Genomic DNA, 27,839 nt, shown 5'->3' on the forward strand with positions numbered 1-27,839 from the left:
ATAGGCTGATTGTTGTTTGTTTATTTACTCATATACCTGCCTATAGGTCCGAGTCAGCTCATTAGAAAATATCACAGGTTTGGGCAGAGGGATCAAAATGTGTCAAAGCAGCGCTCTTTAAGTTATAGATTACTTACAGAAACATAATGTGCAATATCGGCTTTATGCAGCAGCTTTATCGTTCCTTCCAGTTTAAAGAATTCCAACACTGCTATTACATACGTTTGTGGGAAATTTTGTATACGTTTGTAGTCGGTAACTATTATTCTTTTGCGGGAAATGTATTACATTTCTGGGATTATTACATTAAAAGCTGCAGATTTGTGTTACATTTGTGTTTAAATAGGTTTGCGGGTGTCACAGCTGCGGTGGAAACTGTTGTATTTCAAGGAAGCAGTGCACTATGTAGTGTGTTTGTCATTTTGTAGCATTGTGCAAATTCTCCGCTGATAAAGTGCACTATAAAATACCCACAATGCACAGGAAATCTGAGTGTACATATGATGTACCCTAAATTTTACTCCCATATACCACATTGCAATGCAGTCATGTATTTCCGGAGGAGAAGAAGAAAAAGAGGAGGGAGCTGGCAGCAGTCAAACAACAACACGTAAACTCAACAGTTTTTCCAGAAAGTGTTGTTAGCCGCGCAGCTTGCTCGAGTGAGCTAAGGCCAAAATCTACATTCACTACAACACTACACAGAGAACAGTGGGAAGTTTTGAGCACAGCTACAGTTTCTGCAGGTTCATCTCTCCACATAAAGAGGAGGAGGATGTGACCGAACATGTTAAGGATATCAGAGTGTCGGTGTACAACTTGAAACTGACACAAAACTAATTAAAGTGAGCTTCCTGAATGCTGACACCACCTGTGGGCTGAAGATACGGTTTCTGATTTATTACCTTATAATTGGACTATAATGTCATCGACAAAATATCACAAAAACTAAGATGAGAAGAGATTTGATTCTTGACAGGTTGAAGAATTGTCTAAAACTATAAGCTGACATCAATAATCTTGTTTCAACCACATTATTTTTTTTCATAAGCGGAAATAGAGGTCCTGGCCTCAATAAATCACTTTTTAATGTCCTTGGGGGCAGATTTGCAACACCAGTGTCTCATGAGTCAAACACAAACCCTGACACTTTTGTGTGTTCATATGTGTACAGATTTCACTCATATCAATACAGGACAATACGTGGATATTTCTCGTCAATGTTAGAAACAAACTTAGGTCACAAACAATCATTTTTCTGACCTGCTATTCTGACGATCATTTAATCGATTGATTTATTTTTTCTGGTCCTAGCTTAAAACTTTGGAAAACAACAGCATTTTCAGACCCCAGGGTGTCGTTCAAAGGAGGACTTTAAAATCAGCTGGAACCAAAAAAGTCAAATGATCAAAATAGTTTCGCATTCATTTTATTTTGCTTTATTAAAGATTAATTAATAATTCATTAACCTTTACTCAAATCTCGGAAAAAAATCATTGAGGGCATGACCTCATTCACACTGATGAGAATACAATATAAACAAAATAAAACAAAAGACAAAACAAACAAAAAACCCCAAAACTGTCAGAAACACTGGAGCAGAGGAGTTTGTAATGATGGTTTTAAACTGACCTAAAGGTACAACTGTGATAAGTTTTAATATGTGTTGTAACGTGTTCCAAGTGTTTGCAGCACAAAAACTAAAATCAGTTTTTGCTAATTCAGTGCTTGCACATGATAGTTCAAGCATTACCCAATCACTTGAAAGAGCTGAATAATAAGTTGTTGTTTTGTTTTTTTTAAATACAGAAGTGATGTGTGACAGCATGTTATCATTTAGGGCTTTATAAAGCAATATAAAAAAAATGAATGAATGAGCTGACTGATTATTTCAGCTCAAAAACAAACTCCTGTTGTCAAATTCCAGAAATAAATATCCATAAAGCACTTGGAAACATCTCTGCATGCTTCCTCTGCTACATCAATCAAAACCAGTCAGTCTTTTAGTAGTAACTCACAGCACCATTGTTCCTGCTGTCTCCATGTTATTGTTTCATCATGTGCAAAAACTGCATTTCAATAAACCATTTTCAGTCATTTCTCATCTATTTTACAGTCACACAAACAGGAATGCACTTTAAGTAATAGATTTAGTTTTCAGGCTTCGTACCAGCCCTGGCTGGGTTTACGGACTTTAAGGGGCAAATAAAGAGTGATCACAAACCAAGTGACAAACAATAAACATTGTCTAGTTGGTGATCCAAACTGGTTCGAAGCAGTCTTTGGTTTTTCTAGACTCTGTCAGCTCCTTAAAAGCTGAAGCGCTTCAGGTTCACTGGAGGTTTTGCAAAATTACTGAGCATCTCAAAGCTTAAAAACCTCCCTCTGACTCATACATTTCTCTCTAATTCCCTTCGATCTTACCGCCTTTCTCTGGATGCTTATAGATTTAGTCAATAATTGATAACTTTTATGATGCTTGATGCTTTTATTTAGCGTTACTCTCTAATGGACGAAGCTCATGCTATACACAAAGAGCATCACTAATGGGTGAAGAAGACTAATAGCTAATAGTTTGTGCTAATACGTGCAAGAGGCAATACTGACTCATGCCAATACACAACAGACAACGTAAAAGGGATAATTTGCAGATTTTTAGCCTTATATCAAAACAAAGTGGGTAGTGTGTGTGGATGAACATTTGGTAAACTTGCCTCCATTTACCCAGCACCAAGATATCCACCCCACCCCTCGGGCAAATTATTTAAATTACGTCAGGCAGAGTTTTGTTGGCTCTTGGTGTTGTTGTTCAACTATAGCCTCTGTTCCTCATTTTTGTATTGCCTACCAAAAGCTGCAAGCCCTACTGCACATACAAAAGAGTATATGGCCGATCAAGAGACACACCTGCCCCTCTTTGTCTCTCAAACTCGGACCAAAAGCTGATCAAACAGTAAAACTGGGCAGCACTGACAGAATATAAATCAAGACTGTGTTACTGCACTGCCTATCTTTTGCCTAAAATGTTTTCAAACACGTTTCACTGTAATGGCAATAGTTTATGAACAGGAAGTGGGCGCCACGGCTTCCTGCACAGTGAAAAGGGAGGTCGAAAAAAGATCAACAATAACATCCGCTCAGATATTGTGGGTGAAGCACTTGAGTCAAGTTTCCAAATTGTGTACACTAAAAGAAAGTTGCCTCTGGTTAGTAATATTCTTTAAGATTCCTATCACACGTTTTTTTTATAAAGAAACCAGCTTACATGTGTAAAGCGTAACCAGCTGACACAGAAGGATACCTAAAAGTCATAAGTAGATGCAGAAGGTCACTGACAGAGCGACACCAAGTGACGAGTTGGGATAAGAACGCGTTAGCAAAACTGTCCTTTTTCTCCGTTTTCTCTGCTCATGTAGCACTAATTTCAAAAGTGCTTGCATTTGTCTGCTGCAGGGACGGCCTCGTTTTATGCGAGGGCATTCCTTATGTCTGTAAATACTTTTTTAAGGACTGTATAAGCTAATATATGAGGTGCAGCTGAGTATCAGAGGACCTGGGGTCAATGCTTGTGCTGTCAGCATAAGGCTGTAGTGGCTGAGCTGGTTCATAATGTGGTTTAATGAGACGACTGACCGCAGACTGACCCTGGATCTGATCTGTCCTCCACTCTGAGATAGAGACAAGATTGAGGGAAGAGACGCTCAAAGTCAGATTACAGTTTAGACTTTGTGTTTATATCTGTGTGTGTGTGTTCTGGATGGTGTCTGTGATCCCAGGTGGGCTGTATGGGAGGAGAAGAACAACAAAAAGGGATGCAGCGCCAGGAAAGAGGAGAAGGAAGACACTCTCCCTTTCATCTCTCTTTCATCCCTCCTTTTCAAGGCGATGAGAGCGAGCGAGAGAGCGAGAGGGACAGAGAGAGAGAGAGAAGAGAGAGAGAGAGAGCTCCACTTATTTCTGTCTCTCTTTCAGACGTCTTTTGATGCCTTTCAAGTCGACCAAATGTGCTTTCCGGCTGCCATGTACTCTAACAGAGAGGTCTGTGTGTGTGTGTGTGAGTGTGTGTTGTGGGGTTTGGCATGGCGCCTAATTACTTTAAAGTCACAGACAGGTAGGCGGAAGGTGCATGCGTGTGTGTCTTTGTCTGAAACTGAGAGCTTTGAACTGATTTGTTTCCTACCACCTTGTTCTCTGGTTTTATGGCAGCTGTGAGCTGCCCACCACCCAGAGGCTTTTTCTTTTTTTTTGTTGGCATTTTTTCATCATTAGACAGAAACATTTTAATATCGCAGACCAGATTCTGACCGTGGATAGACCTCCACCGATGCATCTGCATAGAGGTGCAGATGCGTCAGTGTTTGGACATCATGGTTAGATGCAGAAGGTGGCTCTTGGCGTCACGCTCGTACACTGAAAACGCTGACAGAGCGGAGCTATTTGACGGGTTTGGAGTGAGAACGAGCTGGTTATACTGAGAAGCATCCTCCCAGCTGAGGTGTCCCTGAGCAACAAGCTCCAGGGTTAACAGAAAACACAAAAATCATTTGTAATGTCTTTGAAAGTTACCTGGAGGAGGACTGGTGGCTATAGGACAAGTCTGGACATGATGCTCGCTCCCGTCCCTCCCCTCATCACCAAATCACTTCCCCCTGCTCCTCTGTCCCTCCTTCCCCGTCTCCTTTTAAATACAAACCACAGACTTGCTCTGGAGGTTTCCATGACAAACAAAGCTAATTAGGGATCATTTTCCTTTTGCTTTTTTTCCTCAATCGTGTCTGCAGGGACGAACTGAAAGGTACGAATGACGTACGCCTGTATGTAAGACAGATACACACTGAAGTAAAACACAAATATAGTTTTTTGGTACCTTATTACTTTTTACCAACATTTTTCTCTAGCATTTAAAAAAAATCTAAATCTATTAATTTCTTGCATTTTATGAAACATTTCTTGCCAAGTTGCTCATTGCCTTTTTTTCCTGATATTTTTGAAAAAAATCTCAACAATTTTCTTGGGTTTTTCTAAGTTTTATATATTTGTAAAAAGCATCTGAAAGCAGCACAACCAAAGTGATGTTGCTACATGGTTTAATGTTACTACAAAGGCAACATGTGTCGAATCTTACTGAGATTAAACTTTGAAAAAGAGATCTGACGACTCGGATCAGTTATCTGCCCTGATGTGACACATGCAGAGCCATCCATCCAATCATGTTAACTCTTAAAAATACAACATCAAAATGACTCTGAAGAGTTCTTCCTGTCGAGTTTTGCAGATTTTAAATTTGTGAAACAGGTGCTGCATGTGTTTGATCACTGCTTGCTATCAAGAGAGACAATAAATTGGATCAGATTGTTTTCAGTTCAATCAGATTTTCCGATTCACTGTCAGCATGTTTAATCTGGAACATTTCACACAGAGCGACGGCTGGTTTAGTTTATGCATGGATGATTAACACGTGTGATCAATAAAACATGCAAATCACAGTGCAGTGCTTTTCAGTGCACTGGCCTGCTTTGAATTGTTATTACTCAGGATCTGGATTTGGAGGTTCAGAGTTTTTTTTATTCATTTTTTTTGGACTTTAACAGGAGGAAGGCGACTTTTTCAAAGTTTTTTTTAAAAACAAACATGTACACATATAGATTATAAGAAAAAAATGAAATCACCTTTTCTTGTCATTTTCATCTTTTTTTGTTTGTTACTTTTATTATTATTTTTTCTTACTTTCGGGTAAACTTTTTGTAATTATTTATTAATTTCTATCTTATTTTTGAGCCATGTCTTAGTAAGTTGCTCATTGACATTTCCCCATGTTTTGAAAGAAATCAAACTAATCTGTTTAGATTTCAAAGGTTTCATTTAAAAAAATATATCATTGTATGCTGTTTTAGTGTCTGTAATGTAAATGCTCCTTAAATATGTATTTTCCTTAATTATTAATTATTTTTCATAATATGAGCACAGCAAGAAGAGTGACACTTGTAAAAGGGTCTAAAGACAGGAACAGATTTGACAATTTATCGTAAAATTCATCACAAATGCTTTTAATTGGCTTGATATTCCTGTGTGTGTACGTGTGTGTTTATGTGTGCAAAATGTGTACTAAGCTCAGAAAATACACACTGCTAGCCACATCTGACACACACTGGCAATGTGTGTGTGTGTGTGTGTGTGTGTGTGTGTGTGAGTGTGTGTGAGTGTGTGAATGTATATATGTATATGGTCTAATGATCCCCATGTCGCCCTCTCTGTGTCTCCTACACCTCCCCTTCTCATTAGTGCCGACGCCTGAGTGGATTAACCACACACACACACACACACACACACACACACACACACACACACACACACACACACACACACACACACACACACTCACGCGTACACACACACACTTATAAACGAAAGTAAATCCCATCAAAGGGAATCTATCTGCCCCGCTTTAGGAAAGACAAACTGTCATAAAACACGGATTTGTCCTCAATGCAAACCAGAAGCCCTTTCTGGCAGGAGGCTGAGTGCGTGTGTGTGTGTGTGTGTGTGTGTGTGTGTCTGTGAGTGAGAGAGAGAAAGACAGGAGCCAGGAAACAATGTGTGATTATTGAGTGTGTGTATGCGTGTGTGTGTGAATTTGGAAGCCATGCAGGTATTGTTATAAGAAGTGTGTGTGTGTGTGTGTGTGTGTGTGTGTGTGTGTGTGTGTGTGTGTGTGTGTGTTTACAGAGTGATTTGCTTCTTGTTTCTCAGATGAAGCTAATCATGTTAGCAGCTAAATGGGATAACAAAAACAAAACACAGAGACTGAGACACGGAGGTGTCAGCCCGCTTTATGGGTTGATTATAAAAAAATAAACAGAAATAGAAAATTGTGCTCAACGACCAGATAACAACTCTGACTGGCTACATCTCCATCAGTCTGAGGGACGGACTGAGAGCAGAACCAGATGGATGAAGACAAAAAGAGAAGACAGAGTGAGAACGAGAGACAGCAGACACTGAGGAGAGGATAAGAGCCTGCTCCAAGTCCCCAAACTCAGAAACAGTGATAGAAGACCTGGCAACAGTCAGCCACGACACCAAAAGACTATAGAAAGACCGCTGTAATAACTGTTCGCCACTGTGATACGGCTACGACAAGACAAAGCACACAGAGCTGACAGTGTGGATTATATTTTACACTCAGTACGTTTACATGATGTTAGAAAAAGTTGAATTATTGTGTCAGTCTGACTAAAAATGGAAATTTAAAATACATGTAAACATGTTAATCTGACTGAAATTGGACTAAATCGAATTTCTCAGAATAAAGTCTGATCACAATATTTTTTTCATATCAGTTGATATCAATATATATCACCATATACATTAAATCACTATTTCTATCAAGCTGAAAGGTTTTTTTTACTTTTAAGAGATATATGAAGATATCATAAGGTTGATTTTGGTTTAAATATTTGTTTTCTGTCAGACATAAACATGACAAACATACTGTAGAACTGGCTTCACCAACTGGAGGACCTATTTAACTAAAATTCAAAGGGGTCCAGTTACTAAAATTTACTCCCAGCAAAGGTCCTAACCTCATACCTAAAATCATTATCACAATTACTTTGATTACGATTAATGATTATTTTGCTTTGTGTGTGTGTGTGTGTGTGTGTGTGTGTGTGTTCATGATTTATTACTATTTATTAAACTTTCCAGCATTTTATAAAAATTAAAATCTCCATCTTAAACAAACTTTGGGTAAATTTAAGCACATCGTGCTGATAATAGGCCAGCCTCTCCTGACTGCAGGACTCGGACTTGATCTGTGAATCTGTAAAACATCTGTGCTCTAAATCATTTTACTCAGGAACTAAAAACTTCAGCCTTTGCTGTGTGTTGGTGTGAGATTTTCCTTGGTGACATGAGAGTGCGAGACAGAGCCCGACAGTGTGAGACGCATGGCAGATGTGTGAGAGAAATACCCAACATAGGCAAGATTGTGTTGGTTAGAGGTTCTGAACGTTGGTTTCGATTATTTTTTGATTATTTGCCCAACACTACTTAAAAATGATTGTTCTCATTCTCACATTTTATTACAACTTGGCCACGGGTCTGGATAGGATGAAGTTTTGGTATGGAGCCGGACCGCGGTCCGCCAGGTGGTGATGCCTGGCTTACAGGTACATGTGATGAATCAGTGGTATGGGCGCAATTAATAGCCGCTACCTCTGTGCGTATTGGTTGTGCGCAATGACAGGTAGCCTACAACGGCAGTCGCTCTGGAGCGGGCAGTTCGAACATGTCCTCGCTGGAGCGGGCTGTGGAACACGTCTGTGCGATAGAGTGGGCTGTTGGACATGTCTGCGCTGAAGCAGGTTGTTGGACACGTACGTGCTGGAGCGGGTTGTTGGACATGGCCGTGTGCTGGAGCGGGCAGCTCAAACCACAATTAAATTTTTGTAATTTCACTCAGGAGTAAAAATCAATCTTTAAACTTATCAATATCAATCAATATGAGCCCTAACTGAAAGAATTATTCAGAGTACCTAAAGTGAAATCCCGCTTTGTGGTTCTTGGAGGCTTGCCCTCATGAATAACCGTCCATTTTTCCTCACCTGGTCTGAAACACACGAGGCTAAAGACAGTAGCACAGATGTGTTTTCTTTCAGCCACATTCCTGAACTCCTCCTGGGGGTAATCTATGTAATCTTTTCTGGGGTTTCTGGGTATCCTCCCAGCACACGCCCAGCATACCTCAACAGGAAAGTGCCCAGAAGGCATCTTTACCAGACGGCCAAACCACATCGACTTTCAGTGCAAACGAGTACTGGATACACCATCAGATCCTTCCAGATGTCTGAGCTCCTTGCTCCGTCTCTGAGGATGAGTGTCCCCCTCAGAGCTTGTGACCACATGGAAGGGCTGAACTGGTAAATGAGCAGCAAAGTAAAAGCATACTGTTTTGGACCTTCATCCCAAGTTCTTCACACTCAACTGCAAACTACCCCAGAACGTTAAAGAGGAGGTTAAAGTTGTGATGAACAGAAAAACATCACCAGCCAAAAAAAAGACTATTTTTTGAGGGCTTTTATTACCTTTAATTGACAGGAATGTGTGAGCGTGAAAGGGGGAGAGAGAGAGGGGGAGACATGCAGCAAAGGGCAGAGGCCGAACTCGAACCCGCAGTCGCTGCAGCGAGGACACAGCCTCTGAACATGGGGTGCCGCTTTATCTACTGAGCCAGCAGGGGCGCCAAAAAGAAGATAATTAATCCTGAATCATCAAAACTCTCAGTCCAGTGGCCTTTAGATTCTGTCCGTGACAATCACAGACACACAACATGACTCAGCCTTATTTAAATCCATCAAAAACACAAACTCTCTGCTAATAACACAGACACTACCAGCTGCTTGGCTCGTAACATTGGCCCTGCCATCCCATTTTCCTGCAGGACTTCACACATACAATAAGGCACTACAGTGCAGCATGACGTGAGGAAAATATGTGGCAACATTGTTGAATATAACGATTTTACCTGTGATAAATAAACTTAAAATTAAACTTATATTTCCTGAAGAGACCATGATAATAATAATAATTTTTAAAAAAGAAAAAAGCCCAACTGAGAGTGCAGAAGCACTGTACCTGACTACATTTTGTAGCTGCTTCTTCCTGTTAACTATGTAAACCCATTTTGCGTGATCATAGCAGATCAGTGTGGTTACATTTTGAGTTGGTACCATCTACTGACAAGGACAGTCATGACTTGGTGAAGTTCATCAATATAACACTTTGCCATAAAGCAGAAGTCACAGAGACAGAAACACAGCGCAGAATAACCAAGTGGAATAAACAAACAACACAGCCAAACATTCGGAAATACAGCGGACATCCACACTGCATCTGCACAACCAAATGTATTGTTTGATTTCATCTTTTGGCACCGACTAGAATCCAAACCACGCTGATTCACAGGACCGCGAGCCAACAGCAGTCAGAGTGGTATGTACAAATAACAGATGAGACGGAGCGCCGTGCCGTGAGGGAAAATAGAGGAGGATTAGAATCAGTGTGACGGACAGTGAACAGATATCAGTGTCAGGGATCTGCGTGGGATTTAGTGACAAGCTGGGAGCAATGCTGCGGATGTACTGCCGGAGTGATGCATTCTGACACGGGTCGCTGGGAAATGTGACGAGGTGAAGCAGAGCCGCGATGAGAATATCCAGCTCCAAATAAAGACTCAAAGACGGGAAGGAGACAAGGTGACAGCGCAGTGAGAAAAGAGCATCCTACCTTTCTTGACTTTCTTCGACGGCTGTTTCTTCTTGATGAACTTGGTCGCCTCCTGCGGAGGTTCCAGCTCCTCGCCGTCACCAGCCACCTCTGCAATGGGCTCAACACCTCCTAAGCGACAGGTGGAGGGAACACATTGTATATAAGAGACAGTGCTTCAGATTTGTATTTCCATAAATGTACACTAGCCATCAGTCTACAGCAGGACAGGAAGCAGTGAAAGAGTTAAATGAACTGGTTTAGGGTCAACATGACAGAGGCCAGTGTTTTTCATTCAACAGTTCTGAAATTTAAACCAGCTTGCAGAACTTGTTTAGTAGTTTTGTGTGCACCGTGGGGTTTAAATTATACCTTCTGAATTCCCCGTAGGTTTAACATGATGAGTTAAAAAAAAATCTAACTCAGGTTTCCATTAACCCTCAAACTGGGCAAATTGAAACTGCGTATATAGTTGTTATGATGACTGCAGCGCATGTAGATGCAGCAGCCAGTAGCTCCTAAAATCCTTGTTACTTTTTTGCTAAATTTTGCTCCTTTTTGGACTCCATGGCCTCTTCTGCTGAAACGCTACTTTTCTATTTTCTGTTTTCGCAAGAGGCTCTCTACCAACAGCACATGTCGAGCGGCCAGTCAGGGATCAATAGACCACCTATAATAGCAGTATTTCTTTAGCCCTAAAATTTAGCCCCAAAATCAATGGATACTAAGAGGATAAGAATAAATTGTGGATAGGAGCAAAAATGAGAGAAAATTTGTATGTATATTGTGTCTTGAATGACGCCCACAGTTTAGAAAACTGTCATTAATCTGAAAATTCATCACAACATTGAGACGAAATGTGAAAATAAAATCTCTGGAAGATTTAACCAGAACATCAACATTTAATTTGTATTTTTGAGGAGAAATGCTGCATGCAATAATCGTGTTGAGCAGTGTGTGTGTGTGGGTGTGTGTGTGTGTGTGTGTGTGATGAAATCCCCCCTTGAATCCCCAGGATCAGTCTGGATTTAGGGAGCTCCTGAGGCCGATGAATTGGACGCCTTGTCTCTCCTCCGTCCCACCTCTCTGTCTCCTCCTCATCCCCCCTTCCTCATTCCTCCCCTCCCCTCTCCATCTCCTCTTCCTCTCTTTCTTCTCCTCCCCGTCTGCTCCTCATCCCCCTCTCCATCCTCTTCCTCTCTCACTACGCGTGTCCTCCTCTTCTTCCCGTCTACTCCTTGTCCGCCTCGCCTCCTCGTTCCCACATTTTCGTCTATCCATCTTTCCTTTCATCCCTCCCTGTCTCCTAATTTCCTCTCCTCCCCGAGGATTGTGTCCAGTTTCACGGTGCTTTCATTGAACATGCGCACCACACATCGTGCCTGTGCAGTGTGTGTGTGTGTGTGTGTGTGTGTGTGTGTGTGTGCGTAGATGAGACAGTGTGCGTGTCTGCCATCATGTCTACCTTAAGGTGTCTGAGAATGTGTGTGTGTCTCCATCTCCCCCACTGCGTCTGTGTGAGTGTCTGTATAGATGTGTGTGTGTGTGTGTGTGTGTGTGTGTGTGTGTGTGTGTGTGTGCGTGCAGATTAGCCTAAACCCTCTCTAATATTTATCCTGGCCTTCTCTAAAGCCAATCTTGTTCTCTTTGGTGAGAGCACTGCCTGTGGCTTCACACAAACACACATATACATACACACATATACATACACACACACACACACAGACACACACACACACACACACACACACACACACACACACACACACACACACACACACACACACAGTTGTTTGAAATGGGATATGCCTCGCTCTTAATTGGGCAGGTGTTTTTCTAAGGCGAGCCATTTTCTTTCTTTTTTTTAATGCTGTCTTACAATTTCATGGGGAATGTGTGTGTGTGCGTGTGTGTGTTTTAACCTCAGTCTTACATCAACATCAGGTAAGGAAATAGCCCACCTCTGGAGCAGCTTACTCTGAAATAAAATCACATCACACACACGCGCACGCACGCAGGCACGCACACACACACACACACACACACACACACACACACACACACACACACACACACACACACACACACACAGAGCGTCTGAGCGCTGACCTCTCACACATTCCTCGCTCTCAGTCTCTCTGTAAATAGTCGGCGTAGTACCGCCCGCTCAGAGCTGTGGTGTGTATCTGTGTGTCTCTCGGTCGTGGTCGAGTTTATATTTGTCGAACTGGTCGGGTTATCAGTTTTAGACGGTCCTGAGGTTTAGGACTCTGCACCACATCACGCTTAAAAAAATTCAGAAACCAGAGAACAGCCGCAGAATGGAAGATAATGATGTGATGGCATTATTGGTAGACACAGTTAATGAAAAAAATACAGAGAAAACACAATGATGCTGGCAGTTATACAGATAGAAGCAATTTCAGGGAAAATTTGCCATTTTTTAACTGGCTTTATATCATAACAGTGTGGGCAGAGTGTTTAAATGAACTGTGGTAAACTTCCCTCCATCTAACCGGAGCCCAGACCCCCCTGCTCATCTCTCCGCTTTGAGGCTGTTACTCAAACTACAGACAGTATTTCCACATTTTGCCCGCCACTGCTGACACAAAAAGTTCAGAAGTGAATCAAGAGAGACACTCACACCTTTCTCACTCTCAAACTCAGATCAAATGATAAAACTAGGCAGCGCTGATCAAATACGAACCAAATTTATATCATCGCACTGCCTATTTCTCCCCTAAAATGTTTTAGCTAATTTAAGTGCCCTGTTTAGCTGTAATAGTGAGTTTGTAAACAGGAAGTGGACATCATACTGCTTCCTACACAGTGGAAACAGAGGCTGAATAAACAGAGATCAAACTGTCAGAGTCCTAAACTGTCTTCCAACTATATTCAAAATATCCAAAATATCACAGCGTGTAATTTTATTATCATGAAGTGCAATTTATTACGATTTGCAATTATTCATGTGAATGGTGTAATTTTGTAATTTTGTTTTGAATTTGCGTCTTGTTTACACTGTTCATATTGTTCTATACTTTACATATCTAGTACTTGCTTTGATATCCCTTTGCTGCAGTAATACTGCAAATTACCCCAGTGTGGGACTAATAAAGGATAATCTCATCTTGAAAAATCACAAGAAAATGTGTACAACTCTCAAAAAAGTTTCAATCACAATAACAGGAGCATTTAAAAATACATTCAGGAGTACTTGTAGTAGAACAAGAAGTAAAATAACTGGGATGGATGCATTTCAAATGCTGCAAAGTCTGAATGCTTTACAGTTCAGCAGCAGGGAAGTAAAACCTGCTCTCTCTTTTTCTTTCATAAGCTGAATGGAAAACAAAAACATCCAGCAGCATGTTTGGCTCCTCAGCTTGTTAAAGACACCAGGAGGCCTCTAGTTTCTGTTATCACAGAGGGGACATCTGCACTGTCTCCAGGAGATGATGAAACTAAAACAGGTTTTGAAATATTTTAGGTCAGTTTGGAGACAGTTGGCGGGTTTCCATTAACTCTCAAATTACACAAATCGAAATTGTGAGTATAAAATATGCCTAAATTTTGAAAAAACGATTAGGTAAGAGCCATATTTTGCAAAATTACAATAAAAATCCTTTCTTGACTTTTCTAGGTCACATGATGTTATGTCTATGTGCTTGTCAGTAGGAACTGGCTCCCTCATGATGCAGCAGGAGCTAAAAGAGCTTTTATTGCATCACATAACTCAGAGAAAGTTGAGCAGATCTTTTGGAAGTTTTGAATTCACAGTCCCTCTGTGAAATTGTGGACTATCAGCTCCCAGAAATCCCTCGTAAGTGGCCGCTCCTATGTATTTGAAATATCGACGGCGAGTGCGGTGGCTGCAATACAAATAAAGCTGCTAATGTTTTGAACATCCATCGCCATGGTTACTGGGAATGCTATCGCCAGAGGAGAAGCCACAGGACATAACTCAGTGGAAACACAGTCATCTCGCAATTTTGTTTTGTCAACATTTTCGAAAATATCGCTTACATTTTGCCCAAATCTATGACGGAAACCTGCCTAATGAGGACTTCTGCTGAGTCAGTCATCATGCACATAGCCATAGCATCATGTGACCTAGAAAAGCCAAAAAAGTGTTTCTATTGCAATTTTATGAAATATGGCTTTTTCAAATTGCCTGAAATACCTCATGTGAGCTACAAACGTTTTTGCATAAATGTGTCTTTCGAAACTGATGTGTTTCCATTAGGCATATTTTATATTCACAGATTCAATTTGTGCAGTTTGAGGGTTAATGGACACCTGTTTTTTTTCAGTTTCAGTCAGAGACAGTTTGGGACACTTTTGTTTGGACAGCTTGCTGCAGTTTGGATGTAGTTTAGATGCAGCTGTGGACAGTCTGGGACAGTGTAACAGTCTTTTGGACATTTGTGGGCCAATTTGTATACAGATGCGGACAGTTTAGGTCAGTCCATGACAATTTGAGGACAGCTTGAAGAAACTTTAAGCTATTTTGTGTCAGTGTGGGACGGTTTGCGTCGGCCTGTGACAGTTTGGGGGCGCTTTGGGACGGGTTTGGAGCGGTTCTGGACAGCTTGGTGGAGGCAGTGCTGCGTCGGTCTGCAGTGTGGAGGCAGCAGCACATTCCTGCTTTATTCTGGGCTGCGGTTTGAAGATGGGGGTGACACTGTGCTGCTGTGGTTGCCAGCAATTTGGCTGTGGGTTTTACGCTATTTCAATCCCCCCTCAGCGTGCACATCTTTGGACGCACACATACACACAGGTTCAGACCCACAAATCTGCACGCTCACACACACACGCTTTTGAAAACACATCAAAAAGTAGGAAGTGTGATTCCTTTACAAACGTATAAATCAGTCACCTGATCTCTTCTGTCGAGCTTTCACCGTCTAAACCTGCAGACCACGTTTCAAACTACAAAGGCACCAACACACTGTGTGTGTCGAGCATTTTAAACATTATCTTTGCTATCTCACCCTTTGAAATCTTTGACATCAGTTTGCTTATGCTGTGTTCACACACCTTTCACATTTAAACCTTTGAAACCCTAAAAGCAAACTGGTTGCTTTCAAAAAGATGGGGGAACAGGCAATGAGGAACTTTGCAAGAAAAGTCCCAGAAATTGCCCAAAATTCTGCTATTTAAAAACAAACAAACAAACAAAGAAAAACTGGGTAAAATGTCAATAGAACTATAGATATATATATTTTTAATTAATAAATATGTTACAGAAAAAAAAATCTTCACTGTTTACAGGTCTTTTTTTCTTATTTTCAGGTAATTTTCTTTTAACCCTTTGAAACTGGATTGATTTCTTTCCAAAACATGAATGAAGGAAATGAGTAACTTAAGAATAAATGATCCCCAAATTAGCAAAAATCTTGTTAAATTTTTTTTTTTTAATTTAAATTTAAAATATTTTAAATATAATTGTGATATTCATACATATATATTTTTTGGACATTTTTTTACTGCAGGCTGTGAGACAAGTATTTTGAAATAATTTTCCTAATCTAATATTTTCTTCCAATTTATGGAACATTTCTTGCCAAATTGCTTATTGTCTTTTTTCCTATGTTTGCAAAAGAAAAGTGATGCCGCTCAAAGTTTCAAAGGGTTTATTTTGGGGAGGGGGGCATTTTTTAAGTGCCCTCTACACATATTTTTGGAAAAAAATTATTAATAACAAAGCGACCAAATCATTCTTTTTTTAAACATTAGGAAACCATCCTGAACTGAAAAACAACTCTAAAATTTCGGATGTATTGAACGCTGATGTTCAGGTAGGGATTGATACTGTTCAAAATAGTGCTCGGCTGTTTTATATTTAGCATTGTGGAGGAGAACTCTTCAATTTGGAAACACCACAGAGACAGAACAAAGACAGCTGGTCAGGATTACACACAAGACATGACTTACACTTACACATACTACATGCAGTTTCCTTCTGAACACACACACACACACACACACACACACACACACATAAATACATGTGTGCACACGGCCCATCTTCTCCCCTCTCTTTAGGTCCAAAATAGACGCAGGCCCCAAACCGCAGCTACCAGTGGAACACTGTGAAAATAACTGCAAAACACACACACATGCTCTGCAGGGGTGTGTGGACGGGAGGATGTGAGTGTAGGCTGTGTGTCTGCTCGCTATCGATTGGACTGTGAACATTAACTCTTTGAGACCTGGATCGACATCAGTTTTTTATTTTTTTTTGTAAAATGTCCCACAAATCAGTAAAAAAAAATAATAAGTAAAACGTATGTAGAAAAATGCCTGAAAAATATTCTTATTTTGTTTTTTTGTTATTATTCTTCTTATTATTCTTCTAAATAAAATTAGCCTTAGAGCGAGGTGCTGCTCCTGAGGGCCCGCTAAAATCTTATTCCACTGCAGAGCTGCGACTTCACGTTGCTCAGCAACAAAGAGAGCGATAACTCAGTCTCAGTAAGAGTTTGTGCTGTAAGTTTTCATATCCCCAAAACTCTCACATAAACAATGAACGTACACTTTATACCAATTAACTGGAGCTTTCTGTGTGGTATCCTGGTTCGTGCGTGTGTCTGTGGCCTTTGAGGGAAACGGTTGCCGCCGCTTTTGTTGGAAACGTAAACAAGTGTGTACGTTTACGGGTGGGTGAAAAAGCAACATCTGAAACAACTGTTTACTGCAGCCCTGTGTGTGCGTGTGCGTGTGTGCATGTGTGTGTACTGTATGTGGTGTGTGTGTGTGTGTGTGCGTGTGTGTGCGTGTGCGTGTGTGTGTGTTAGTGGACTGTATGTGGTGTGCGTGTGTGTGCATGTGTGTTTACTGTATGTGGTGTGTGTGTGTGCGTGTGTGTGTGTTAGTGGACTGTATGTGGTGTGTGTGTGTGTGTGTGTGTGTGTGTGTGTGTGTGAATTTTGGCAGCAGACCAAAGCAGAGAGGGGAGACCGCATGACAAGGAAACATAAACACAAACACTCAATCTGTCTTTTACACACACACGTACGTACACACACACACACACACACACGCATACATACGCACACACTTAATTAATTGATTTGTTTCTGTTTGACTGAACTTTGTACAAAATTACTGTAATTACTATAATGACTTTTAAACAAGCTTTTAAAGTTTTATAGACCTCCTCTCTCTCTCTCTCTCTCTCTCACACACACACACACACACACACACACACAAAAAAAACCCCAATACTAATCCTCAGAGACACAGTTAAATATTATTATTATTATCATCACCATCAATTAAAAGCCTGGTTACAGACCTCTGAATTTCCGCTATCATCTTTGATTTTCCCACTGAAGACTTTTTTTGTCAGCTGGAGAAAATTGACCAATCAGAGCTTTGTAAGCAAAAATTTCAATTAAGATTCAAATATCAAGTTTGACATTAAAAACCAGAGGAAAAAAAATCACTTTTGCTGAATTTATTTTATGTATTGAAGATGCAACAGCCTGCCGGAGAGTCTGAGAGGAGCTGGAAATATTGAGACTTTTAAATTAAAAGCCAATCTTTTTTGTCTGGCTTTTATATATTGTCTCACTATCACAATTTTATTTTATTTAAAGATATTTGCTTTTCTATTGTTCTTCTTTTTTGTTTTGTTTTTGAATTGCATTTGATTTGTTTGAAAGGTGCTATATAAATACAATTTCACTGACTGAAAAAAGAAAATTAATAAGAGCGCTGTGCGACAGAAGAGATCTTGTCTTTTTCAGATTATTTCTTTAGCTAATTTCGCCCATGTAGGAAACATTTAGTCAAAATTTACTGATTTTCCTTCATAGTTTTATGAATAAAAGCAGGAGAGATGAAGGAAGGAAGCAGTGAATGAAAGAAGGAGGGAGGGAGGAAAAAAGGAGAGTAATTGATGATCTTGTCACGGAGACCTCTATAAACTTCAGCCAAAACTAAATGATCCGTAAGGTGTGTGTGTGTGTGTTTGTGTAGTTGTTTTTGTGTGATTTTATGAGTGTGTGTACCTGGCAAATGCAACTGGATGTGGACGTGTGTTTTTATGAGTGTGTGTGGACTGCGTATTTCACATGTGATGTGTATGTGAGTTATACTTTTTACAGTATTTATGTGTGTGTATGTATGTGTGTGTGTATGTATGTGTGTGTGTGTGTGTGTGTGTGTGTGTGTGTGTGTGTGTAGATGCATTTGAACACTGTGTGTCAGTGTGTTGGCCATTAAGTTTACGATGAATAGGCTTCATGTTTTTGTCTGCCGAGGCTGAAAATCGTCACCAGGGGACACAAACGGCCTCGCAAACACCCAGAAAGATTCATCCTGCCCTCCACACCTTTTTTTTCTTTTAGCTGTTTCAACGATAAAACAAACGGGATGGCACAATGAACAACATTATAAAGATCAAAAGTTGTGATGATTTTAACACTGAGAGAGAGTAATTCTTAATAACCTTAATCATAACTTCAGTTTTGTTTGGACACATGGTTCTGTAAGTTTCTAGCTCCACACTACTGGTACTGGACTTTAACAGCTGTCACATTTCTATCATTTTAGGTCATTTTTTGGGTTTTAAGATTTCTAGGATTTTAGGACATTTTCAGGATTCCAGGATGTTTCTAGGATTTTAGGACATCTCTAGGATGTTCTGATGCCTCTAGGATTTTTGGACATCAGGGGCGTAGCTTAAAAAAATAAAAAATCTAATTTAAGTGTATGAGTTTTGTGATTTGCAACAACAGGACTGAGTTTAGGACTCTAAAACAGATTGGTTAAGGCATGAAATAATGGTGTAAAGAAACGAACACTGACTTTGTTTTAGAACAACCAAAGCACCAGAATAAATGTTGGCATTATATGTTTCTGCAAACCACAGATGCGTCACATATGTGTGACATTTGGTGGCGGATATGATGAAACTTTATGTTTAAATGCTTGTGAAAAGGTCGTGGGATGCAAACTGTGGTTTCTGATGCACAGAAAAACAACATCGTGATACTGTGTCAGCCTCTGCCTGAGCCCATCCTCCACTCTGCTTTGCCCCCTGTCTCACCCATCCCTCACCTCTCTCATCTCCCTCTCCCTTTCTCGTCCCCCTCCCCTGACTCACCGGGAGCAGCCAGGTTCTGGACCTGGACCGGGACCTGCACGTTGGCCTCAGAGGCCAGGGTGAGGCGGCCTCCCTTGCCGATGCGTTCGCACATCAGGGTGATGTGTTTCTTGAGGCGGGTGGTGTCGCTGGGCAGACCCAGCACGGGGCCCCCCGCCTGAGCCAGAGAAGTGGCCTGGTCCTTCGGGCTCCGTGAGAGGCAGCTCCGCAGGAGGTGTGAGACGGCGGCGTCGCAGCTTTCCTCCCAGCCCTGAGGAGACAGAAGAAGCAGAGGGGAGTACAAGGGACGGTTAATATGGAGTGGAAAGATGCAGAGGAACCTTAATAGTGTCACTATTTCAATTTTTCTTTCCTTATCTTAAAAGGTGGTACAAGGCTGTGTCAACGCTCTCAAGTGATGTCGCCCGTGTGCATATAATGTGGATGTGACAGGTGTCGTCTTGACGCCCACCAGCGTAAAATAACGTCACGTCTGGTTCTGTCTGGCCATTTTCACAATTATTACACACGTTCACAATTATTACACACACACACACACTCAAAAGATGCTTTTTGATGTTGCACGCTGTGTCATGTCAATACTTGCATTGTGACAGAGGAGTACCCAATATATTCCTAATTCTGGTAGATCTTTACTTATTGTACATATATTTTTTGTTATTATTTCACACTTGCTTTGGTAATGTAGACGTAAATTTTCCTGTGCTGATAAAGCCTACAAAACCCGGCAGGATTAAAAGGCAGTGCATCTGGGTAAGACAACAAGGTGTTCAACATTCCAACGTTTCTGTTTGAAACAGCGTTTTGCTGCGTTTTGTCGGGGCTGAACGCTGCCTAGGACATAGAAGAAGAACCAAAAGGGAAACAAGGAATGGGAGGAGGAAAAGGAAAAGTAAGGGTGGAGGAAGAGAAGATGAAGAGAAGATGAAGAGAAGGCAGAAAAGATTAAATCAACAGTTGTTGACCTTCAATCTTGATGCTTTAACGATGTTCTTGACATTTACAAAAGAGCAACAAAATAATAAAACACGCAAAGTCAAAACAGAGTAACACACACACACACACACACACATACATGCAAACACACAAATACGGTCAGCTCTATTGTTGCAGGCAGCATTTGTCCTCGATTTTCATCTAGATGAATCAAATTTTACGTTACAAGGACAAAACTGGCCCGATGCTGTAGAAACAACAGATTTTCAGAAGGACAAAAAACTTAAACGCAACAGCACAGTTAATCATTATTGTCCAGTGTAGTGGAAATTTGTCTTCACTTGGACAGAACAACATCAAAAACAACATCAGTCATCATCATCTCTACCTATAAAATCAATTGATAAAGTTTTAGCAAGGAAAAAAAAATCACACACACACACACACACACACACACACACACACACACACACACAGACACAGACACACAGACACAGACACACAGACACAGACACACACACACACACACACAAACAGACAGAGCTACTTATCTTCTATCTTGTAGTGCAAACCCCTGAACCTGCCTGAATGGATGACTTTGGATGGGTGAGTCCGAGTTTGTGTGTATGTGTGTGTGTGTGTGTGTGTGTGTGTGTGTGTGTGTGTGTGTGCGTGTGTTGACAGGTAGCCTCCCACTCTTCCCTCTTCGCCTACCCCGCCCCCCCCTCCTCTACCCGCCTGCCGCCATGCTGATAGGCCCCTAATGAGCCATAATGACAGGTAATCAACCCTGTAATGATGATGACAGAGAGACACAGACAGAGACACAGAGAGAGAGAGAGAGAGAGAGAGAGAGAGAGAGACACAGAGAGAGAGAGAGAGAGAGAGAGAGAGAGAGAGACACAGAGAGAGAGAGAGAGAGAGAGAGAGAGAGAGACACAGACGGAGACACAGAGAGAGAGAGAGAGTTTTGGAAGGTCAAGGAGATGAGATGATAACAGAGAGGTGGGCAGACAGAAAAAAGATGAGTGGAGAGACGACGGAGGAGCACATATAACAATAGAGGAAAGATGTGACCGTGAGGGAGGAGGAGAACGAGGGGGAGAGTCTGGAAGGAAAGAAAATGAGAGAGAAGGAGGAGGAAGAGGATGAGCGCTGGGATGTGGATGACCTATTCTTACCACAATACCTCACCAGGTTATCAAATACCAACATAACTGCAGGTTTCTGTGGAAACTCGGTGCTCGTGCACGCACTGACACATACGTTCCACATGCTGCGGAGGAAAATTAAATGTCTTTAGACCTAAATGGCGGACATTCATCCTCCAGAACAAGAAGAAAGGAAGCAAAGAAAGGTGGAGCGGAGCGGGTTTGGAGCGAGGCCAGAGCGATAAATTAAGACAAAGTTCCCACTGATGCTGAAACTGGAGACAAGTTTGTTTCCTGAAGCCAGAAACAAGAGAGGGATTGTTTTATGCACTCATCTTTGAAGACGACAGACGTTTGTGGAAACATTCTGCTTTTAAAGAGTGAAGACTCTGAGTTAATGCACACGCAATACTTTTTTAAAGTGAAATCTTTCTCTACGTCTTCTTTATTTTTCACCATTTCAAGATCAATTTTGGGCTTTATTTTGGGCTTATTTAACAGCTTTATTTTCTGAATAATGTCCAGGAGTGAAGAGCCTGCGTCACTGTGACGATGGCGTTTTTTCCATTACAAAAATTTGGCCTAACTTTGGAGCATTCTTTAACCTCCTTCCTGAGAAGCTAGCGTGACATGGTCTCAGGTCTTCTGGTTTCAGATATCAGTATCATCACTCACTCAAGAAGGAAACATCAGCTGGCGATTAATGCAATTAAATCATCCGGTAAATTATGGATGTCATCTACGTCGGGATTAATGCATTGATACTGACAGCCCCAGTTGTGTTACTAAAATGTTAAATAAATTCGAACTAATACTTTTCTCGGTAAATAATTATTTCTAGGGCTAAAAATCAACACAGATTTTGCATTATATCCTTCCGACTTTTGCCTCGAAATTGGCCTAAAATTTCATTCTAGGGGGTATTTAAAAGGTCTAGCTTTAAAACTCAGCCTCTTAAAGACATAAATGTCGGCTGGTGATTTACATGATTTAAAAAAAAAAAATTGGTGTGTACCAACCTTAATCACATCACTACTTATGTGTTAACGCTGACAAGCCTTACTTTAAAGACAATTACCTGGAAAGTTTCCGAGGATCAGTTCTCAGTTAAATTGCTAACACATAATTGTGTATTCTAGTCTTTTACTATCTGTAACTGATCCACCTGTAACTTCAATGTTTTACTGTTGTTGTTTAAAAATGTACGTGGTAAATCATTTTTTCTTTAAATTAGTCTTTAAATTTTTGGTCCTTGAACAGTCTACAAACTGCATCAGGAATATTAGGTTGGACGTGAGGGAAATCCCAGGTGTGATTGCAACATTACTGGATGGCCGTGGATAAAACGTTCCCGGGCCCAGCACACAGCCTTGGAGGACTCCCAAAGAGACGGGAAAAGGTTCAGACAGCAATCCCTCAGTCCTGACATCCTCATCATGACTGGGAAAGTCATTTGAGAAGCCGGACTTATGGTTCTGTGAGAACAATGTTGTACAGTCAGTCTCCAGGGAAAGAAAATCCTCTTCACAATCACTTCCCCCAGAAATCAGCGGATTCCTGTTTCTGAAAAAAAAAATATCCGAAAAGCTGGATTTGGCACAGATCAACATGCAACAGTTACATTTTCTTTCACTGTTCAACTTCTGGGTGTAATCAACTTTAAATGCCACCAATTACTGTAAATGCTTACTTAGAGACAATCACAAGTCCTAATGGGGTCTAAAGAAACAGCTGTTTTGAACGGTCAGCAACTGCATGTAGGGAGATTTTAAGTGCAGTGGAATGAGTTAAATTCAAATTATGAGGAAATTTAATAACCTTATCATTCTGTGTTACTAACATCTACAACATAAAGTTCAGCTTTTGCAATATATATCAACTTTATTATATGAATATTATTGAAAAGCATTAAAGAAAGTAATTTTCTTAGATCAGAATGTTCTTATATGCATCAATATAAGCTTTAAAATTTGTTCAGAAAGAAGCCAGTAGTGATTTGGTGAAATAAGATGGTTTGAAACAGTTGGGGGAGATAAAGGATGTCGTATTATTGATTGATTAATTACTTTACTTTAATAAAGTCTTGGTAAAGTAGAATCAGAGATTTACTTGTAAGCGCATCTTGCATTTTAGAAAATACTTGCTGAAAATAAGAAAGGAGGCTGTGTGGCCCTGAACTGAGTAGTTAGACTGTTAAACTGTTTTTCACCACTTCTGTGTCCAGGATATTTTGGGCAGGCCTGAAATCACGGTTCAATCACGCACTGGAGTCATCCCTAGGCACTTGCATAATAGTCTGTAAAATTCAGACAGCATTTTACAACTCTAGAAAGTTATTTTTTGTTTGAATGATCATGAGGTTACCCGTAGAAATACAGTGTAATTGTACTGATGCGTGCTTTCATGCATTTGATTGACTAACGCAGCACCTCATCGGATGTGGCATTGGCCCTGCGTTATTTTGGCGAAGATGTCTGTGTGGGCACCCCTGCTGCACTGCCAGACATTCAGATGAATGATGGGGCTGCCTTTTTCATGCAGAGCTACAGTCAGTCTGAACACAGCTGAAGTGGCAGAACGGTCCAATATGGACATTATTTTTCAGGATACTGGGCTGGGCTGAGAGGAAGTTCTTGTAAAGTTGGAGTACCAGTCATATGGAACCAAACTAAAAAATCCCTCTGACATGTTTCATATAAAAACGACACCTGGCGAAACACAATAATGACCCTGTGTGGCTCAGAAAAAAATCTGTCAATCCTGCTGATTGGAAACATTTCATTCTGTCTTCAATGGTTCTTTATTTCAGCGTAAAGCTCAAAGAAACATCTGAGTCCGAGCTGCACAGAACTTTTTTTTCCCTGAAAATGCACTTTACAGCACTGTAAATAGTTCTGCAGCGGTTCAAGCCTAAAGAAACATTTTCAGGTACTGTACAGACATTTCTGGTTAAAGTGCGCAGGAAGTCGGTGCAAGGCGGGCTGTACGGCTGTGTGATGGATTCTGGTAAAGTACACAAAGGGCGGGAGAATGTGGGGGTCATGCAAGAATAGCAGGCAGACAGACAGCGTCAGCAACTCTGCTCGAGAGCTGACTGACCGACAGAGGAAGGAGACGAGGGAGAGGGAGCGACGAGGAGCGAGGGAGGGAGGCTCAGAGAAAGAGGAAGAAGAGGAGGAAGGAGAGGAGGAGAAAAAAGATACAGGGAGAGAAAAGCATGCAGCATGAGAGAGAGAATTAACCTTTTGAAACCTGGAGTGACATCACTTTTCTTGTGCTTCACATATTCACATATTCAAATCCCTGTCAGCAAACAATTCCTTTAAAAAATATAAAAAAGGCAATGAGCAACTTGGTAAGTCAACACACTGCAAGAATTTAAGGGAAAAAAACCTAGGGAGAAGCTTAGCTTATCCACAGCTAATATTCATAATTACATATTTAAAATTAAATGATGGAATTATTAAAAATGTAAAGCACTCTTCCAAATGATTTCCGTTTTATTTCTTAAATCATTTTTATTATTATTGTTGTTTTTAAACATTTAAAAAAAAAATTTGTGTGAATTTGCAGCACTTTGGGGATTATTTTCTTTTTTATCTGTCTCTTTTTATTATTGTTATTTTTTAAAACTAATTTTCAGGTAATTTCCTTATGTGATTTTTACAAATTTCTTGTTTTTTTTTAAATTCTTCTTTTATTTCTATTATTATTTATTTTACCTTATTCCCAATCAAGCCAATTTGCTCAGATTTAATGAGGTTGAGACAAAAAAAGAGGAATGGACGGTAAACAGAGAAGGGAAAGGGAGAGAAACAAGATACAGGGAAGAAAAGTGAGGAAAAAAAGATGCAGGAGGCGAAGTAGAGGTGAGGAAGAGGAGGATGGAGCCGAAGCTGTCAAGAAGGCTGATGAAAAAGTGTGGTTGGAAGCAGGAGGAGGTAAAAAAGAGCAAGAGAAGCACAAGTATTGAGAGCAGAGGAAGAGGAGGAGGACCAAGAGGGAGTAAAAAGAGAGAGAAGGAATGCAAGATGAGGAGGAGAAGGAGGAGGAGGTGTTCTGGTTGGCTGCAACTAAATGAGACGTTTAGTTCGATGCCACACGGATGCATTTCCTCCACCACTCCTCCTCCTTTCCCTCCTTCTTCCAACTCTTTTAGGAGGAATTCCTCCTCTCCCGACCCTCTGATTCTTCGCATTTCTGCGTCTGTCCTCCAGATAGAGTCCTGGCTGCACTTAGCTGCTGTCAGAGGAACTCCTCTTGTCTAAATCATGTTTCTGGGCAGAGAGGAAAAACCTCACCTTGTTTTCTGACGGGCAGCCACACATTTTTGAGATTTTTCAAGTTCTTTGCACTTTGTAGCTCAACTGGATAATCACATAATCTGGGCTAATGTGACAGATGACATATAGGTCTGAGGTCAGCTGCTCCTCTCTTACATATTTCAGTGTTTCATGCAGAGGAGATAAGTGTCCGTGAATGATGGGATGGAGAGAAAGCGGAGGAGAAAATGGGGATTATTACTGCATTTTCTCTGGAGTTACAGGATTTCCTGATTTTTACCCGTAACGTGGAGACGTGTCTCTCTTCAGTTTGTCTCCTACTTTTGAATGCTGCAATCTAAAAACAGTAGCTGTTTTTATTCATTCTTCTTCCATAAAACTTTGGCACCCTCCTCTTCCTGCTGCGTTTGCAGCACATACAAAAAAAAAACAAAAAACATCAAAACATGCGGAATAATTGAGAATGGTTTGCTACGACTTTTCTTAGAGAACTGCTGAGCGTTTCATATGAAAATCACACAAAAACAAGCCAAATTTCCCATTTAAAGTATATGGAGATCATCTGGAAATCAACATGAAAGACCTAAACTCAGTCCTCTCCTCTGGCCGGACCAAAGTTTATTGAGCTAAATGAGCATTTTGATAGCTTGCAAGTTTTTTTCTAAACATTGAGCAACATTATCATTCTTTTATCACATCTAGTAAATTTGTACATGTACTTAGTCTGATAGCTACTGCTATAAATACTAGTTAACTAGTTAGTCCTCGGCGCCAGAGCAGGCACCCGCCTTTCTTGGGAAATTTTCTTTGGACATATCATTCTCTATTCAAACATACTTTCAGGTAGATGGTATACATGGAGTGAGAGAGAAGAAAATAGAGAAATGTATGGTGGTGATGGTAATACCACTTTTTTAATGACTTTTTTTAATGCTAAAAAAAGTGCTGACAGGTTTGAATAAAACTGTGTCAGCCGCTCTCTCGGCGTGTAGTCATGGCGCTGTGTTGTGTTTTCTGAAAATAGCTCATCAGAGCACCTGTTTGTTTTAATGTTGTGGACGTGACCCTGATTACTGCAAATTCACTTAATGCCATTAATCCCTTTAAAAATAATACACACACATACACACTTAGGTACACATGTACGCTGTCCCCTGAGGCTCATCAAGTGACCCTCTAAACCTATTTCTGTCCACAATCTGTGTGTGTGTGTGTGTGTTTGTGTGTGTGTACTGTAAAAGGTGCTTACGTGCTGTTGTTTATGAAGACGCAAATGTTTGTGTGTTAGTGTGTGTGTGTGTGTGTGTGTGTGTGTGTGTGTGTGCGGGGCTGGAAATAGACTTAGTGGTAATAAGAGGTTGAAGGGATTGATCAGAGCTATGGAAAAACTAACACACACACACACACACACACACACACACACACACACACACACACACACACACACTCAGAGCCTCTATGGGGTGAGAAATCATTCGTGCTCTGACTGAATGGAGGAGCTCTGTCAACACGACTGCTTATATGGTGCTGAGTCCCTGCAGCAAACACACACACACAAATACACACTCACACAAACAGGCACATGAACACATATACACAAACACACACACACACACACACACACACACACACACACACACAAAGCTCACAGTGTGATTCAGAGGCTCATTAAAGAGCATTATGTCATCCATTCACATTGTGACCTTGACCTCTGTGTGTATTGGTTTGTGCATTGTCTTTGTGAACACACACACACACACACACACACACACACACACACACACACACACACACACACACACACACACACACACACACACACACACACACACACACACACACACACACACCACGTTAATGTCTAAATCATAAACAGGTACCTCAGAAAACACGCAGAGCGCAGAGCTGACAGGTGAATGTTGTGTCTCGGAGAGTGAGTGTGTGTGTGAATGAATATTTGTGCCTGTGTGTGTGTGTGTGTGTGTGTGTGTGTGTGTGTGTGAATCCCTTGGGAACCAAAAGTACTTAATGTATTTTAAAGGTTTTCAGAGTGTGTGTTTTAGCGGTGGCTGTGTTTACTGAGCCAGCTGC

The 27,839-nt window shown here is 40.8% G+C and overlaps 1 protein-coding gene across 2 annotated transcripts in view; it reads right to left on the reverse strand.

Moving 5' to 3' along the window:
• The window catches only part of bbs9 (Bardet-Biedl syndrome 9), a 184,844-nt gene that overhangs the window by 51,785 nt on the left and 105,220 nt on the right, over positions 1-27,839 (reverse strand). For both annotated transcript variants that reach the window (XM_088084690.1, XM_088084689.1), the window contains 2 exons: positions 19,379-19,628; positions 10,288-10,398 (listed from right to left, as the gene is read on the reverse strand). In XM_088084690.1, the coding sequence (XP_087940816.1) occupies positions 10,288-10,398; positions 19,379-19,628 (361 nt within the window). The remainder of the gene's footprint in view (positions 1-10,287; positions 10,399-19,378; positions 19,629-27,839) is intronic.

This window comes from Plectropomus leopardus, chromosome 11 (assembly GCF_026936395.1).
Source record: "Plectropomus leopardus strain MGB_pleo_1.0 chromosome 11, ASM2693639v1, whole genome shotgun sequence".
Lineage (NCBI taxonomy): Eukaryota > Metazoa > Chordata > Actinopteri > Perciformes > Serranidae > Plectropomus > Plectropomus leopardus.